The 17,002-nt window shown below is 36.9% G+C and overlaps 2 protein-coding genes across 3 annotated transcripts; one reads left to right on the top strand and one right to left on the bottom strand.

Annotated features, from left to right (window-relative positions):
• Nucleotides 1-792: 792 nt before the first annotated feature.
• On the bottom strand, nucleotides 793-2,042 carry cdkn1cb (cyclin dependent kinase inhibitor 1Cb). Its single transcript, XM_084094909.1, has 2 exons — nucleotides 1,388-2,042; nucleotides 793-1,271 (listed from the first exon to the last, which is right to left on the bottom strand). Exons 1-2 carry the CDS (start codon nucleotides 1,857-1,859, stop codon nucleotides 1,210-1,212), a joined length of 534 nt encoding a protein of 177 aa, XP_083951035.1. The 5' UTR covers nucleotides 1,860-2,042; the 3' UTR covers nucleotides 793-1,209.
• Nucleotides 2,043-4,537: 2,495 nt separating this feature from the next.
• ptdss2 (phosphatidylserine synthase 2) lies at nucleotides 4,538-16,700 on the top strand. Of its 2 annotated transcripts, XM_084095745.1 has the most exons (12): nucleotides 4,538-5,364; nucleotides 6,757-6,858; nucleotides 8,246-8,328; nucleotides 10,823-10,890; nucleotides 10,981-11,115; nucleotides 11,827-11,877; nucleotides 11,999-12,112; nucleotides 12,200-12,318; nucleotides 12,403-12,517; nucleotides 12,599-12,744; nucleotides 13,150-13,335; nucleotides 15,337-16,700. In XM_084095745.1, the coding sequence occupies exons 1-12, from the start codon at nucleotides 5,264-5,266 to the stop codon at nucleotides 15,494-15,496; spliced, it is 1,380 nt and encodes a 459-aa protein (XP_083951871.1). In that variant the 5' UTR covers nucleotides 4,538-5,263; the 3' UTR covers nucleotides 15,497-16,700. The 2 variants fall into 2 exon arrangements, with proteins under 2 accessions (XP_083951871.1, XP_083951870.1); XM_084095744.1 differs by having other exon boundaries at nucleotides 4,610-5,364; nucleotides 10,823-11,115.
• Nucleotides 16,701-17,002: the final 302 nt, after the last annotated feature.

Here is a 17,002-nt window from a genome sequence, read left to right as displayed (position 1 = left end):
AAAAAGAAAGCCAGTTCATCAATGACATCATCTTTGGGGAAGTGACATAATTTTGGAGGGGAAAACCCCACTCATAAGCAAGTATGTGTTTGTCTCTCGCTTAAACATATTCGATCATATTATATAAAAAATTCAGAAATCAATATATCACCATTTGAACAAACTTCATATTGGGGGCCATTATTTAAGGTAGAACTGAGCAATGACATTAGGGTAACAATTTACAATAAGGTTTCATCTGTTAACATTAGATAATGTAACTAACATAAACTAACAACGAGCAATACATTTGTTACTGTATTTATTAATCTTTGATCATGTTAGTTCACAGTGCATCAACTAATGTTAAGAAGTACAACTTTTGATTTTAATAACGTATTAGTAAATGTTTACATTAAAATGAACTAAGATTAATAGCCTGCTTGAGAAGAATTGTTCATTCTTATTTCATATTAACTAATCTAGTTAGCTAATGTTAACTAATGGAACTGACTTTAGCTTTATTTCTGTTTAATTTTCTGTTCTTATAAGCTTAACCAGATAAAATCATTCATTTATTAATTACAAAGCTGTAATGGTACATAATTAAAATGACCCAAATAATAATGTTATCCTCAATATGTGTTTCTTAAGTTACTAGATGTTTTGTAAGACTAGTTGTGATCATCTAGACCCCATTCAACAGTGTATTAGCTTAGATTTAGATTACAGTAGCCTGTTATTTGAACTATTACAACTTTAACATGCAAGGAAGAAAAATAAAATAAATCACAAACTGGGTGGAATGAAAAATACATTTATATATAAACATTTATTAAAGCAACATCTTTACAATAGTGACAAATATGGCTCGGGATCAACAAGAAAATATACATTTTTTTCACCCACAACAGTATAGCCTACTTGAAATATAAAAGTGAATAAAATAAATAAATAACTTAAGCCGTTACAAAAAATATATATACACTGATATATATTAATCAACAATAAATAGGCTTACTTGTCCTGACTTTAATTTAAAGTTACTTATCAGTTGTACACTGTAAAGAGCAACCAGCTCCTATTATTAAACCGAACATAGATCAGTACATAAATAAGATCACATTATCACATAATAACGTGGGTCAGACTCTGATACGTCATTACTTCCGGCCTTTTCCCGCCAGCACGGCACGGACTGCTGGTTTTCCCCTTCAGAGGATGCGTTTTTCACTCCATGTTTCTGCTCTCCTTGTGGACGCTGTCCGTTTTCTTTCGCTTTCCATAAAAATCTACAAGAAAACAAATTCACAAGATTAAAACCGTGAACAATTTTACATTACTATTTACTATTATGACTGGTGTTAATGTTACAGTAGTAGCCTAGTAACGGTCCTGTATTGCTTACCTGTAATGCGCATGTCTGTGAGTCTCTTCGTCTGGACGCGAGCGACTGTTTTGCGAGATAATTTTCTTCGGTTACACATGGCTGTCTTTTTCAAAACTTTAATTGAACGACTCCCACATTTTGAGGCATGGGCGATTCTTTCGTCCACAAATGGTTTCTTTGACACGACAGTCTTTTCTCTGTAAAATTCCGGACAGTCCTCAGCTGGACTTTCCTCCCACTTTAAAGCCCCGTTCAGCGGCTGTCCTTCACTGAAATTGAAGTTCCATCTCAGCTGATCTCGTCGAGATATTTCGCGAAGTTTGGACGTCAGCTCTCGCTTCAGCTCGTCGTGATCCACGGGTCCGAACAGATTTCTGCATGTTCCCGTCAGCTTCGGTTGAGGGAGAGTCTCTGTGCTCCTCTGAGGGACCGTTTCCCTTGAAGAGGCCAGTCTTTCCCCGGCGATGGTGGAGAGCAGGATGGTAGACATCGTCGATAGTGCCCAGATCCAGAATAAAACGGGCCAAATGGATGTGAAAATCCCTGAGAGCAAGAAAAGTCAGTGTGAATTACACCACACGTCGTTATGAATCGTTAAACTCCAGATCTGGCCGTGATTTAAGCTCGTCAGATTTAAAGTCCTGCGCCTCAGCGGTGCAAAACCACATGCTCCGCTCCCATTGGTCAAAATCCGCTACCCCTTTTGCTTTGTTTTCTTGTTAGACCCGCCTCTATCCGGCTGTGATTGGTTAGACCCACCTCTACCCGGCTGTGATTGGTTAGACCCGCCTCTACCCGGCTGTGATTGGTTAGACACGCATACATTCACATGTAATTTGTTCTACCCCGTTGCCTTGCCTGACCTGTTGTCAGGCAAGGCAACGGGGTGAATGTATTACTTTTTCTAATGAAAAAGTAATTATAATGCATGTTGGATGCATCCGGATGCATCCCGTTAATATATATATATAGCTATTAAAGGGTTAGTTCACTCAAAAATGAAAATTATCCCATAATTTACTCACCCGCCATCCCAGGGTTATATCAATGGGTAAATCCCATTGTTTTTGCCTATACATGTAATTTCATGTAATTTTGTTTTTTAAACAACTGAGTCCTGGCGTCTCTTTTTTCTGGGTCTCAGGAGGAGGATATAAAAAAATTATCCTGGCTCTTCCAAGCTTTATAATGGGAGTCAGTAGCGACTGAGATTTTGAAGCCCAAAACAAGGACATCCATCCATCCATCATAAAAGTAATCCATACGACTCCAGTGGGTTAATAAAAACCTTCTGAAGTGAAGCGATGCGTCTTTGTAAGAAAAATATCCATATTTATAACTTTATAAACTATAACCACTGGCTTCTGGCAACGGCCGAATGCGATTCTAGTTCCGGCGGGAGAGTGACCTCTGACCTGACGCATGACATCAAAAAGAGCAAAACAAAACACCATGCACGAATTAGAAGTCTAAAACGAGAATTTTTAAAGAGAAATGTCAGAGGAGCTTGAGTTTGTTGCCCAGCCCTATTTGTTTGAACCGCGAGAAGCGTCTATTCTCACCAAGCTTACACTACTCATACTTCATGCGTCGGGTTAAGATGAGTGTGTAAAGTTAGATGTGAATAGCTTATTTTTTAAAGAATATGTGGTATTTATTGCAGCCTATCCCTTTTATTCATAATTTGACCGTTTGATTGGAAATTACATAGAATAAAACTATTATGTTTAAGTGATATTTTCCTCAATTTTTAAGATTTTTCTCACAAAATGACCTTAAATTCAATTTAAGCACATCTTCACTGACACTGATTTTATATATATATATATATATATATATATATATATATATATATATATATATATATATTTTACATCTTATTCTTATAATGTATTTGTGTAAAAATGTTTATGGATATGGAGATATGTGTGTTAATGTGATGTGTGTCACCTGTGCAAAACAAATTTCCTAAAGGGGTAAATACAACTAAACTGATGGCAAACAAGTATTTTTTAATTATTATTTTATTAATATAAATCATTTTAATTTTGAAATGATTTTTAAGACATAATAATTAGTATTTTTAAGATTAGTTTTCAAATTTTAATACTAAAATGTGGGCAGGAGACAATTATAAACTTTTTATAATGATAGTATAAAAGTATAAACATTCCACCTCAGTGTTAATGTGACCTTCACATAACAAAAAGAAAAGGATCTGTTAAAAATCAACCGAGAAATTGTTTCTGTTCGGTAGCTGCGCTTTGTGAATACTACAACAGCGCCCCCTTTTGATCACAATATAGTATTACGTCAAATAAACTTCGAGGTAAATCTTAATAAGATCAGATATGTTTATAAATGACCTTGTTAATTGCTGGCTTCAGTCATCATATTTATATTCTGTAACCTATAGCAATATTATTATAACTTATTATACATATGGGTCCAAATTGGCGTTTAACAAATACACACCTGAATAAGTATCCTGAATTCTCAGTCCAAACTTGCTCTACAACAAGCAAGTTTGACCAGCTTTATGAGCTGCAGCCAGTCGCAGCAAGCCCTTAATAATAATACAATTCATCACATACAACTCTAAATAAGAGAAATGAGCTTTACCGAGAACCACTGACATGTTTAGACTGGCTAAGTTCTGTATTTGTGCTGATTTTGCTTTCTGTGAAGGCTTTTAGAGTTTATGCTAAAGCAGGACATACTGTGTTTTACATATACAGACTGCTTACATAATGTATGACAATTATCCCAGTGTTGTCTATTGCTTTTAAAGCAACTGGTTTAATGTACCACTTATACTGGGTGATGCAGGTGTGACAGACAGTCATCACGTTTCCTGTAATCATGTGACATACTTTCCTCAACCTCATGGTTATGTAAACCTTTCCACCACACACGATCTGTCATCCTACGTGTAAACTGGAAACAGTTTGTTTATCTGAAAGATTGTTTGAGCTCTCATATTTATATAAAGCCTATGTTTAATATTACAACTGTCACATTGCAGCTTCATTAAATGCATTATACATAAACAATAAATAATAAACTCACAGTGGTGTGTTTATAACTGATTGTGGCTGCATAACAGCGTGCCCTTCATATTTGTGCACATGGTTTGATGACCAAAAACACACATTTGTGACGCCGCCTATGGCATGAGCGGAAATGACGCCATGCCGCGCGACCTTATGATGATGGTTATATTTTTCTGAAGTGCATGTCACTGGAGGTGCGCGTGCGTCTGCTGCAGTCGGTCGATGATGCGCCTCCGTAGCGTTTATATATAAAGCTCGAAGACGTTATTTTCCTTCTGGTTCTTAAAGCCTCGTATCTACGACTGTTGATCCGGTTAATGCGCTCGCGCTCCGTTACCAGCCAGTGGCGGGACGCGCGCGCGAGCTCCTGTGACTTACTGTGATTTTATTTTAGTTATTTTATGTCTTATTTCAGCCCGGTTTAAATCTCCGCACAAATGTGCTGGTTTAGGTAGTTCAGGGGAGTGTTTGTTTGTTCGGGTTAGTTATTGAGTTGTTGTGATTTATATAGGTCGAGTTAGTTCAGGAATAAATCTCAGCGGTTTTGGGTTAGTTAGGACTGAGTAGTTGTTTTTAATATCAGGTGTGTTATTCAAGGTTATTCTGGTTGTAAGTCACAGCATGGGTAGGTTGGGTTAGGGGTCAGTTCAGCACAGGTCTGTTGGGTTATAGTTAGTTCTAGTTGTCAACTAGGTTTAGTTGTTGAAGTCACTGTTAGGTTGGAAATTATAGATGTGTTGTGTTAGGGTAAATTTGGTTCATGTGTGTTGGGTTTAGTTGCAATTGAAATCAAAGTTAGTTTGGGTTTAGTTTAGTCCAGGTTTAGTTTAACTGTGCCGTAATGGCTAAAGGTGAGTGGAAGAGGTCAGGCACAGATGATCTCCAGTTATCCGGCCGCTCTGAGTGTGAAGTGTTCGATGATGGAACCAACACATTCTTCTGGTGAGTGAACATCTCTTATGTGATGATAATTAATGATTGTGTATTTGCTGATTATGCTCTTTGATTTCAGTGTCTTTCTGTGGTTTCCCCCTGTGTGAGTGTTATATGTTGTATGTTGTGTGTCCAGAGGCTGTTCAGTAGTATTACAGCTTTGCTCGGCTTTTCTTTATTCTGCAATCTCAGCAGAATGACATCTCCATCCATTAAAGGCTTTGAGATGGACAGATGCTGACTGTGGATGCACTCTTTCTCACTTAAATAGTTTTTCATTAATTTTTTTGTCATATTTTCAGAACTAGGGATGCACCGAAATGATAATTCTGGGCCGAAACCTAAAATTCAGGACGCACTTGGCTGAAAATAGGCCTACAAAAAACAAAAATAAATTAATAATTAATAGAAAAAACGTATTTAATAATCAATACTCAAATAGCTAAAACTGAGTCGTATAAACATTGAAACTGCACATGAGGCAGTTTTTCTATCAACCTTTTAATAACGAAATTGTTTCTACTCCAGTTTGTTGGTGAAATATAAACATTTAAGCAACAACTGTAATAACTTGATTTCATGACAGAATTATTCAAACATGCATTAAATAATGAAGACAACACTAACAGGTTAAGTTCAAATGTAATGAATATGTAATACAGTGCATATATTTAGCCAAATGCTCTTCTCTAAAATAGACCAAAAATAGTCAGCTGAACATTTTTGGTAGTTGAAATTTCGGTGCATTTTGGGATGTTATAACCAACATTCAGAAACAATTTTTATTTTATTTCAGATTTTTTTACGCAATAACGAAACCAGGCTGCAACTATAATAGAAAATAATAATAATACAATAATATACAGTAATATTAATGCTAATGAAGTTGCTTGCATTCATTGTTTTTCTTTGTTTTAGGTATTCTGTTTTTAAAGCTCAACAGCATAGTTCACCCAAATTTATAAATTAATAAATGACTAGATAAATAAATAATTTACAGCGTTGTTTTGGACCCCATTGACTTTTAATTTTTGGGTGAACTGTCTTTTGAAATGCTACGCTTTTCTCATTTGAAAGGCTGTAAAAAGTTCTATATTCTTTTCTGATAATATAATTTATATTATTTTGTAGGTTAACAGCCATAATTGTTTTGATGAAAATCTTATTTTGACCTCATAAAGGTCAAAATGCTCCTTGAAAATCAGTTTCAAGAGCTAAATCTGCTGTGATAAACTGTTATACTGATCTCTCCTCTCTCCCTCTTGTGTATGTGTATGTTGAGGTGTGGTTGTGTTTTAACCGGTATACCAGCCCAGCAGGTTTTGGCTGTGAAAAAACTAAACTAACTTTTGAATACAAGCTCTGTACCCTGATCCTCTTGTTTCGTCTATCTATCTGCAGGAGGGCACATACCCTGACAGTGCTGTTCATCCTGACATGTGCTCTGGTTTATGTGACACTATTGGAGGAGACTCCGCATGACACTGCGTACAACACTAAAAGGTAGGGGCGACATGCAGTCGGTGTGTCCTTTACCTTCAGCACTAGAACCAGAACACCGTTCAGAGCACCAGAGAGTGATACACCTCCAGAAGATAAAGTTAAAGTGGTCTGATGTGGCCAGAAATGTCACATGGGTGTAACTGGGAGGGGCTTGGCAAGTGTCTTGCTTTTTATTGGCTAACAGGATTATGTGTGACATCTGCTGCTGATCACAGAGTCCAGGTCACAGACTGACCCGCTGTGCTCAAGAGCACATGACCTTTATCAGAAGAAAAAGCAGCTTTTATTTCTGTATGAATGTCATGTGTGGTATTATTAGATGTGCTTGTGAAATTTAAACCAGCCTCTAAATATTGAACTTTGTGAGAAAACCATTCAAAACACCCTACCAATTAAATAGAAACCTGCAAATCAAACACTTAAAAAAGTAAAAATACCATTCATGTTTTCCATAGAGGACATTTTTAACATTAACTTAGGTGAGCTACAAGATTGTTAATGGATAGAATATACTTTTGTGCAAGCCACCATTTCAAATGTGAAAACTACATTACCCATGATTCTGCAAAGAATCTCCACCAATCAGAAACAAATCGGCCCAAAAGTTCTCATGAAGCACTTTGAATGACGTAGAGCCAGTTTCCCTAAGCTCTCAAACTATTTTAATATTTGCATGCATGATATGCATATTTTTGCAATGAACATCAAATGTATTGTTTTGTTTTATTGTGTATATTTATTTACAGTACCTTTCAGAAGTTTGGAAACATCACTATTTTAATGTTTTTGAAAGAAGTCTCTTAAAAAATACAGAAAAAAACTCAAATTTGAATGAAATTTTTCAAATAATGGTTTTCAATTTTAATATATTTAATATATATATTTATGTAATGCAAAGCTGAATTTTCATCAACCATTACTCCAGTCTTCAGTGTCACATGATCCTTCAGAAATCATTCTAATATGCTGATTTGACACTCAGTTATTATCAATGTTGGAAATGGTTGTGCTGCTTAATATTTTTTTCAGGATTCATTGATGATGAATAAGTTAAAAAAGAACAGCATTTATTCAAAATAGAATGGCTGGTGAAAATTCAGTGTTGCGTTACATAAATACATTTTATTTTAAAATATATTAAAATAGAAAACTATTATTTTAATTTGTAATAATATTTCAAAAAATTACTTTTTTCTGTATGTTTCCAAACTTTTGACCAGTACTGAATATATTTAGTATTTATCTAGCAATGCCCCAGAACACCTTAATATCATGGCAGAGAATTTTGCACAGAAAAAATCCTCACATTTTATTTAAGAAATTTTGTTGTGTAGTTAGTTCACTTAATCAGTGTTGGTTTTTAATGTGTATTTTTTTGTCTTTTCAGAGGAATTGTGGCCAGTATTCTGGTGTTCCTTTGTTTTGGAGTAACACAAGCTAAAGATGGTCCCTTCACGCGCCCTCACCCAGGTCAGACCAGTAACCTACACATAATCTAACCCTAACTGAAGCTAGAGCGGGAACCTATATTCAAAGATGATTTAACATTAACAGAGGTTTCACATCACCTTCACGTCATCTTCGACTTCTGTTTGTTGGTGTGGTTAACAGTGAGGATGAGATGCTATAATTGTGAGATCCCATGATGCCATTGGGGAGGAGAAACTAAAAGTAGTGCCTTAACCACACGTTTCAGGAGTGTTACAGTTGCTCAGCTGCGTTGATAATAGGTTACCTTTTCCAGTAACATGCTTTCCAAAAACCAGCAATGTAGCGTGACTGAACAAATACATCATTGTTTTTTACATTGCATTACAATTGAGTGAGCTGATGCAATAACAAGACAGGCTACCTTGCAAGTAGTGTTGTCTTTATCTTGTCTTTATCTCAATGAACTAGTTCATAAACAAAATTCACACAGTCATTTGAGTCCTCACTCAATAGTGTTCCCAGAAGTACATGACAGCAGCGATGTTAAAACCTAATCGTTTTTTTTGTGTGTTTTTGAGAATATTTGTGTCAAAACGATCCTCGTTCACACGGATCAGCGAAAAAGACTAAAAACGCTGCATTCTGCTGCCTGGCCAGTAGTTGGCGATGTCACAGGCACACGAACAATGAAGATTTGGAGTACAACCATGAAAACTGAACACAAATTTATAGTAGGGCTGCACAATTTTGGAAAATATCTAATTGTCATTTTTCTGAATGATCACAATGATTAAACTTAAAATGTCATATAAAAAAAAAAACCTCCAGGTTTGCAGGGCTATGCAATTTGTCCAAAAAGTGTGATTGTGTATCAATATGATAATTAATAATTATTATAATTAATAAATGTTAATATTTTTATGATTGTTATTTCTAAAAATGATTGCACAATAAGAACTAACTAATCAAAGGGGTAGCTTCAGTATGACTGTACTGTAGTTTAACTTTTTTATAAATTATGATTAGAAAGGATATGGTTAGAGACCCAGAGACTTTCACAGACCCAGCTTAAAACAGTGTTTCAACATAATGAAACGGTGAGAATACTGTTGTAGCAACGGTACCTCGCTTCCTCCGTCAACACACACTTTCTGTTGTGCTATGAGGGCCGACTGGCTTTGCTGGATGAGCTGGTCCTGGGGTTTTCAACACAGCACTCCTCCGGTCAGCATTCAGGCCTCTCAAGATGACTGACAAATTATAAGTTTGGTTTCCTGTCATAGTGAAAACGGTGTTGAATTTTTAATCCCAGTGAAGTACGCTAGGTTGTTTTAGAGGAGAAGAGTGTCTGGAGTCTGAACATTGAAACAGAGACATATAGAGACTCTAGAGACATAGATGCAAACAAATAGTTGTAGCAATGAAGTAAAAAATGGCTTCATTAATCTCTTTCCATAATTCAAGCATCTTAAAGTGCCCCATTATGCTTTTTTCAAATATTAACCTTCATGCGGTGTGTAATATAGCTGTTTGTGAATGTCAAAAAATCAAAGTGCACGACAAAAAAAATTCTCTCCTAAAGGAAAGAACCAATTTTGAACGGCCTGAAACGAGTCGTCAGCAATTCCAGTCTCACTTCCTGTTACATACATATGTAACAATGTAACAGATTTGCATAATGCTAGCCTATGGTCTTCATTGGCTGTCCGTGAACGACGTCTACTTTGACCCTCAAACACTGTAGTCGTAGCTGAGGCCTGGAAGAGTTTGGTTCATGTTGTCGACATGTCGAGAAGACGCTGTTTTCTGAGCTGTGAAAGCAAATCCACTTTGCTGCACTTCCAAAGGACAAGGACTCAAGCTCGAATTGATACGATAAAACTGACGGCATCATTACTGTTCGCATCACTGTGTATTAAGTGCTGAGTAAGATCCGGAGCTGAAGTTCAGATATATGGTAATGGACATTTGGTTTCTGGCACGTGCTATAAGTGTTCAACCAATCACAACAGACTGGGCATTCTGACCAATCAGAGCAGAGTAGGCTCTCGAAAAGGAAGGGCTTAGAGAAACTGAATTTTCGAACAAACCGTTTTCAGACTCCTTGAAAAATGCTTGTAAACCTTTTGTAGGAGACCAGCGAAACACAAGTAGGAGCCTTTACAATAGCATAATAGGGGCACTTTAACTTGGACTAATTTTAAGTTCCTTTTTTACGTATTGACCAAATACTGTGACGTCGTTGTGAGGGCTGAATTTCCATATAAAGTCAAATTTGAATTGGTTTAATGAATATAATGACTTTGGTGGCTCATGATGACCTCAAGGAATTATTCTTGAAACAGAAACAAACCTCAATAACCAGAATGCAGATGAATTATTGTAGTTTCCGGTCAGAAAGTTCAGATGTGAGTTCAACACAAACCTCCAATATTCTCCTGTACAAGATTTATCATTTTAGTTATTAGTGTTTTACTGCATTAGTATTTTTTGTGTTTATGTAAGAGTTTATGGTATGCATTTGTCTCTGCAGCTTACTGGCGTTTCTGGCTGTGTGTTTCTGTTGTGTATGAACTCTTCCTCATCTTCATCCTGTTCCAGGTTCGTTCTCAGCCTCAAGCACAACCTTACATACAGTATGTTATTGATATTGTATCATATTTAAATGTGACATTTCTGATTTTTATTCAGACAGTACATGATGGCAGGCAGTTTATGAAGTACATTGACCCAAAGCTGGGTGTCCCTCTTCCTGAAAGAGATTATGGAGGAAACTGTCTTATTTATGACCCTGGACATCCTACCGACCCCTTCCACAATATCTGGGTATGCATTACAACCGACATAATAAAAACAATATCGACACAGATAATAAAGACCCTGAGATAAGTAACCCTGTCACTTATAGGGTATTAAATATACATCTAATCCTAGAGATAATGTACAATCATTACAGAATAAACACTAATGACTGGTTGGCTGTACATTATCCTGCTCTTACAAGGTTAAATGGACATGAAATATTGAAGTATTTTAATATGAGTAGAGGCTGCAGTGTGATATGAGTGACATAAAACTAGTACAGATGTGTAGGAACATCATGAAACAGCATTAATCTTCTGTAATGTGATGCATCACCAACCAACTGAATATTAGATTTTTTGTAATGAATTTTTATTTTGAACTTTTTTCTTTTAAATCACAGTTCCCACAGGTCCTTAGTTCAGTTGTAATAAATGTAAGGCAATAAATAGTCTTAAGTATCTTAAATGGCACAAGCAAAGTCTTAATTATCATTTCAAGAGGTCCTAAATTTGGAGACAGCAAAACAGGAATCGCAACATGGCTTTAAGTCTCGTTTTTTTTTATGAATATAAATATAGTAAAAATTATTTTGACATGCCTTTGCTTAAAAATGGTTTAAAGTCTGAAATGTGAGGTGTATCATTTTATATTTATATTTGTCAAAACCTGAATAATTTGACGTTGTTAAGTTATAACAATTATTTTATTTTTTTATTATTATTTTCCCAACAGGACAAAATGGATGGATTTGTTCCTGCCCATTTTCTCGGCTGGTACATTAAGGTTGGTGTTGTACCTATCTCAAGAGCATGTTGGCAAATGAGCACGTTACCACATGTTTGAAATCTGCAGACAGTATCAAATTAGAAACCTTTTGTCATGCGTTTGTTTCTGTGTGTGTCAGACACTGATGATCAGGGACTGGTGGATGTGTATGATCATCAGCGTGATGTTTGAGTTCCTGGAGTACAGCCTCGAACACCAGCTGCCCAACTTCTCAGAGTGCTGGTGGGACCATGTGAGTAAAACACACCAGATACACCCTGTGAATCATACATCGCACTGTTTTAAAGAGGTCAGATGACATGAATCTCTCCTGCTGCAGTGGATCATGGATGTGCTGCTGTGTAACGGGTTGGGCATTTACTGCGGCATGAAGACGCTCGGCTGGCTCTCCATGAAGCCGTATCAGTGGCAGGGATTGTGGCACATCCCAACATACAAGTACAATGCATTAAACGTCTTAAAGGATCGGTCAGCAGGTAAAACACTGAACTGTCATGACATCCTGCAATTTTTGTGTTAAAGGGGGAAAATTAAGAGAATCGCCTTCCAGTTTACCCCGTACAGTTGGGTGAATTTCGAATGGCGTCCGGCGTCTAACCTGCGAAGATGGCTGGCGGTGCTGGGTATTATTTTCATGGTGAGTCACATGACTAGTGCATGCAATCACCGCACAGTGATTTTGAGATAAAAATGACCTTTTTTTCCACCTTATTTGTAGTTCTTGTTGGCAGAGTTGAACACGTTTTATTTGAAGTTTGTGCTGTGGATGCCTCCGGAGCATTATCTGGTGCTTCTGAGGCTCGTCTTCTTTGTGAACGTGGGCGGAGTGGCCATGCGGGAGATCTACGACTTCATGGATGATCCGTAAGTACAATCTAGAGCTTTTCCAAATGAGCTGCCTCACTAACTGTTGTCTATGTAGGCTGCTACCTTCTAAGGTGGCATCACCTGACACAAGCAGCAATTTCATTGAAGTCGGCATGAAACGGAAGTTGCAATTAGTCTTATATGTATATATTGTAAACATGTAAGCAGTGAAGTAAAATCAATTTCTCTCAATTCTCCCTTCTGTTTTGGAAGTTTGTTGCCGTGTATTCAGTGATTGTCTTATGTGCAAATAATACATGCTGTGCTATGAATATTTTGTTGTTGGAGTGGCTTTTCTGGGACATGCTTGTAAGGCATAAAAATATGACCTAGTTAGGCAGCTCACTAGGAACAGGTTTTTTTTGTGCTTGCAGCAAGTCTAATGTATCTTTTGCATTTTAGAAAATTCCATAAAAAGTTGGGCCAGCAAGCGTGGATTGTGGCGACCATCACCGTTACAGAGTTTCTGATCGTGGTCAAATACGATCCCAATACCATCATGCTGCCAATCCCCTTCTTCGTCACTCAGTGCTGGATACTCGGAATCGTTCTCATCCTTATTTGGACCTTGTGGCGGTTTTTCATCCGGTAATGACCCTACATATCAGTTCTTTAATTACAGTTACTGATAGCAGTATAAATGCAGATTTAATCAATTATTAATAATAACATTTGTTCATTTCTTACACAATATCAATTTTTACCTTTTACCAGAAGACCAAATAGTCCAAAAGAATTGCAAACAAGGTTCTGTTCAGAATCAAACCCTAGCATATCACTTATCTATCTATCTATCTATCTATCTATCTATCTATCTATCTATCTATCTATCTATCTATCTATCTATCTATCTATCTGTCTGTCTGCCTATCTGCCTGTCTGTCTATAAGGGCTGTCAAGTGATTACACTTTTAATGTAATTAATCACATCCCAGAAATCAACCAATCACAGAAATTACCCCCAAAAGATAATTTAAAGTCATTATTGTGTTAAATGAGAAAAGCATCTAATAAGACATTACAAAAAGTAGCTTTATAAAGAAATATTTTATTTGATTCAACATAGAATTGATTACACAAACTTTTAGGCTACAACGGCCATGTTTTTTTTTTCTTTTCAGAAGCTGAGAAATTGGCATTTAGATATATATATTTAGACAGTTTATTTCAGCTGTTAGGGGGTAACAGTTTAGGACCCAAGGACCATGTTTGAAAGAAGACCCGGAGTCAGAATTATACAAAACTGAAGAAAAGTTTTACTGAAGATAGTTTGCAGTTTCATCAGCAGAAGTTCAGCTTCAAGACTCACACAGGAGTTCGTAGGCCGCCTCGCCTCGCAGTTACAAAGATCACAGCAGTTATACCGTTCACCAAGGTCTAAGCTATGTCCTTGCTTACAGGTTGAATGATTCTCATTGGCCAAGAAATTGATAAACATAGTAATTTTCCACACATATACAGACTGAAGCATATCTCCATCTGATTAGGCAGCCAAAACTCAGACCCTGAAGTTAGGCACGTCGTGACCTTCCAGGTCGCAGATTTGGGTTGCTGGGCGCCAACATGTCTCGAACAACAACTCCAGCAGTTCCTTAACCTGCAGCCAAAAAGACTAACACACACACCGACACACAGCTTTTCCAAGGTTGGATTTGGCCAGGCTCTAACTATAAACAGGAGTCTCGTCTCAAAACATCAAGATAATAAGTTCTTTCTCTCAGGATAGGACACTTTAGTCTAAATGGAAAATATAGGCTTTAACTGACAAATGGTACCTTAAACTATTGGCTTCAATGACTCCTATGTGTTTTAACATGTTGAAGACCTTTCTCAAACACAAAACAAGTCCCTATTTCATTTCTGGAAGCCGGGATAAATAGGCAAGCATTGTTACTGCATTCAGATATCAAATACTGACATTAAAGCATACATGAAAAGAACTGGTTACACACTGGGTACACTGGTTACTTCTATAACAAAGTAAAATCTCCAGAGAAGTCATTCAACTTATTTGATATTTAGAAGGAAAAATATTGATTAATACCTTGATTATAATCACTCATTACATATACATTGAAGCAGCAGTGGATTCCAGTCCACCCCCTTCACAGCTCAGAGGTGGCATAAACTAATTTACACACTGCAGTTACAATTTCATAAATAATGCAATGAGTTAAATGGGTTTTAAATGAGTATTAAAGTGATAGTTCACCCAAAAATAAAAATTCGGTCATCATTTACTATCCCTGTTGTTTCAAATCTGTATGATTTTTTTTTTTTTTTTGTGGAACATAAAAAGATCATTTGAGACATGTCTCGGTATGTTTTTTGTTTATACAATGGAAAGTCACTGGTAGCCAAAACAGTTCCACAAAAGAATTAAGATTCATACAGGTCTGACCCGACATGAGGGTGAGTACATGATGACAGAATTTAAAGTATTTTAGGAGAAAAATGTTTTCACTACTATTTCTGCAGCATATAATAATGCAGGTAGGATGTTATCATGCTATTCATTTAGTAAAGCATTAGAAACTGATCCAGCGATCTGACTAAGATGTCAACTGACCAAGTGTCCTGCATTGACAGTGACATCACACTCCGATACAAAGAAACACGGCGGCGAAGACAGGAAGGGTCTTCGGAGCGGGACAGAGCGCCTGGACATGCCGACGGCAGCAACACGGCCTCGTCTGGCCGAAGCAAGCTCAACGGCAGTATGGACACAGTCCGACAAAGGAAGTCATGAATCCGTCCTTCCACACACAAACAGCCATGCGCTGCACATCACAACTGGACACACGTTTGTGTTTGTAATCCTGTTCAGATCATACCAACGCTCATGGTGTCTGTCGAGCTGCTTCCAGACAGGTGATGCCATCATTGTCTCTCCTCATGGAGAGGGTTGTTGTATATTTAGGAAAACATGTCTTTGTAGCTGTTACATAGGTGAGGCGTTTAGGGTTCGGGGTCCACTGTCCCTCTGGTTTGGGGTTTATTGATCGGTGCTATGCAGGAAGACACATTTCGATGCAGAACACTATGCAGTGAGCTGAGGGTAGAGGAAGTGCACATATAGCCATTTATGAATAAAACAATCCTTTTAAACTTACGTTTAGTGGGTAGCTACACAGGAAAGTGCTACTAAACATCTCGCATAAGCTACAAAACTATATTTAAAAAGCTATGAGAATGTAATTATTTAATCGGTTGTATACTTCTGCTATGTTTAGGATACTAAATGAGGTTAGCGTGCCTGTAACACAAGCAACTCACACATGGACAATCCTTCTGACCATTTTAACATGGGTCAGTGCCATGATTGGACCAAAATTGAAGAACTTTGTTGTTCAAACCTTTCGTTTGCATGTGTGAATGTGTGCGCAAGACCATAACAGCCAAAACACTCATCTTGCTGATGCTGATTTCATTTCTGCAGGGAAACCATAGACAGAACCTTTGGGTGTTTTGGGTCTGATTTAAAAAAAAAAAAAAAAAATTCATCCCAAAGCTCATGCTGTCTATGTTTAGGATCTGGTCGCAGTGAGTAAGTTGTGTGCTGTTGTGTTGTGATGGTGCGTCTGTATTCTGATAATGTGCAAGTCCAAAACGGCCTGATCTGGTGTATCAAACGCCATTATAATCTTACTGTGAATGTAAACGTCTAGCACTAGTTCGACTTAAGCGCCAATGCCTGAGCTGTTACTGTGTAGTATCATGTTACTGAAGGTGTTTAGGGTTCATTTTGATTTCAGTATGAGGGGAAAGTTAAAATCAGTGTATGTTCTCGTCCAAACGATCAGAATGATCTCTCTCTATGAAATCTGTGTGGGACCATTTGATGATCTGTCTGTCTCTGCTTCTAGTGGTTCATGTAGACATGTTACAGCTGGGAGTTCATATTTTATAATGTTTTCAATAAATAAAAATGGAGTTCTTACTCTTTAACTTTTTTTAATCTCTGCAGTGCATGTTTCATTCATACTGGCTCAGGGTTTCTGTGGGTCTCACATTTTTTATTTTCCCTTACACAAAGAGCAGAATGTATTTCTGCATTTATAGTCATGGCATTAAATATTGCATGCATACAAAAATGATACATACAAATATCTCCCTCAGTGTTTTTGTCCTGATTTAAATCAAGATACATTTACTTGAGATGCAAATGTAAATTAAGTTTTAAAAAATGTAACAGAATTGAGTTTATGCTTAAAATAAGAACAAATATCTGTCAATGAGTTATGAAAGCTTCATT

This window comes from Abramis brama, assembly GCF_963993115.1.
Source record: "Abramis brama genome assembly, chromosome: 20".
In the NCBI taxonomy this organism is placed as follows: Eukaryota; Metazoa; Chordata; class Actinopteri; order Cypriniformes; family Leuciscidae; genus Abramis; species Abramis brama.
This window is presented reverse-complemented; position numbering and strand designations above follow the sequence as displayed.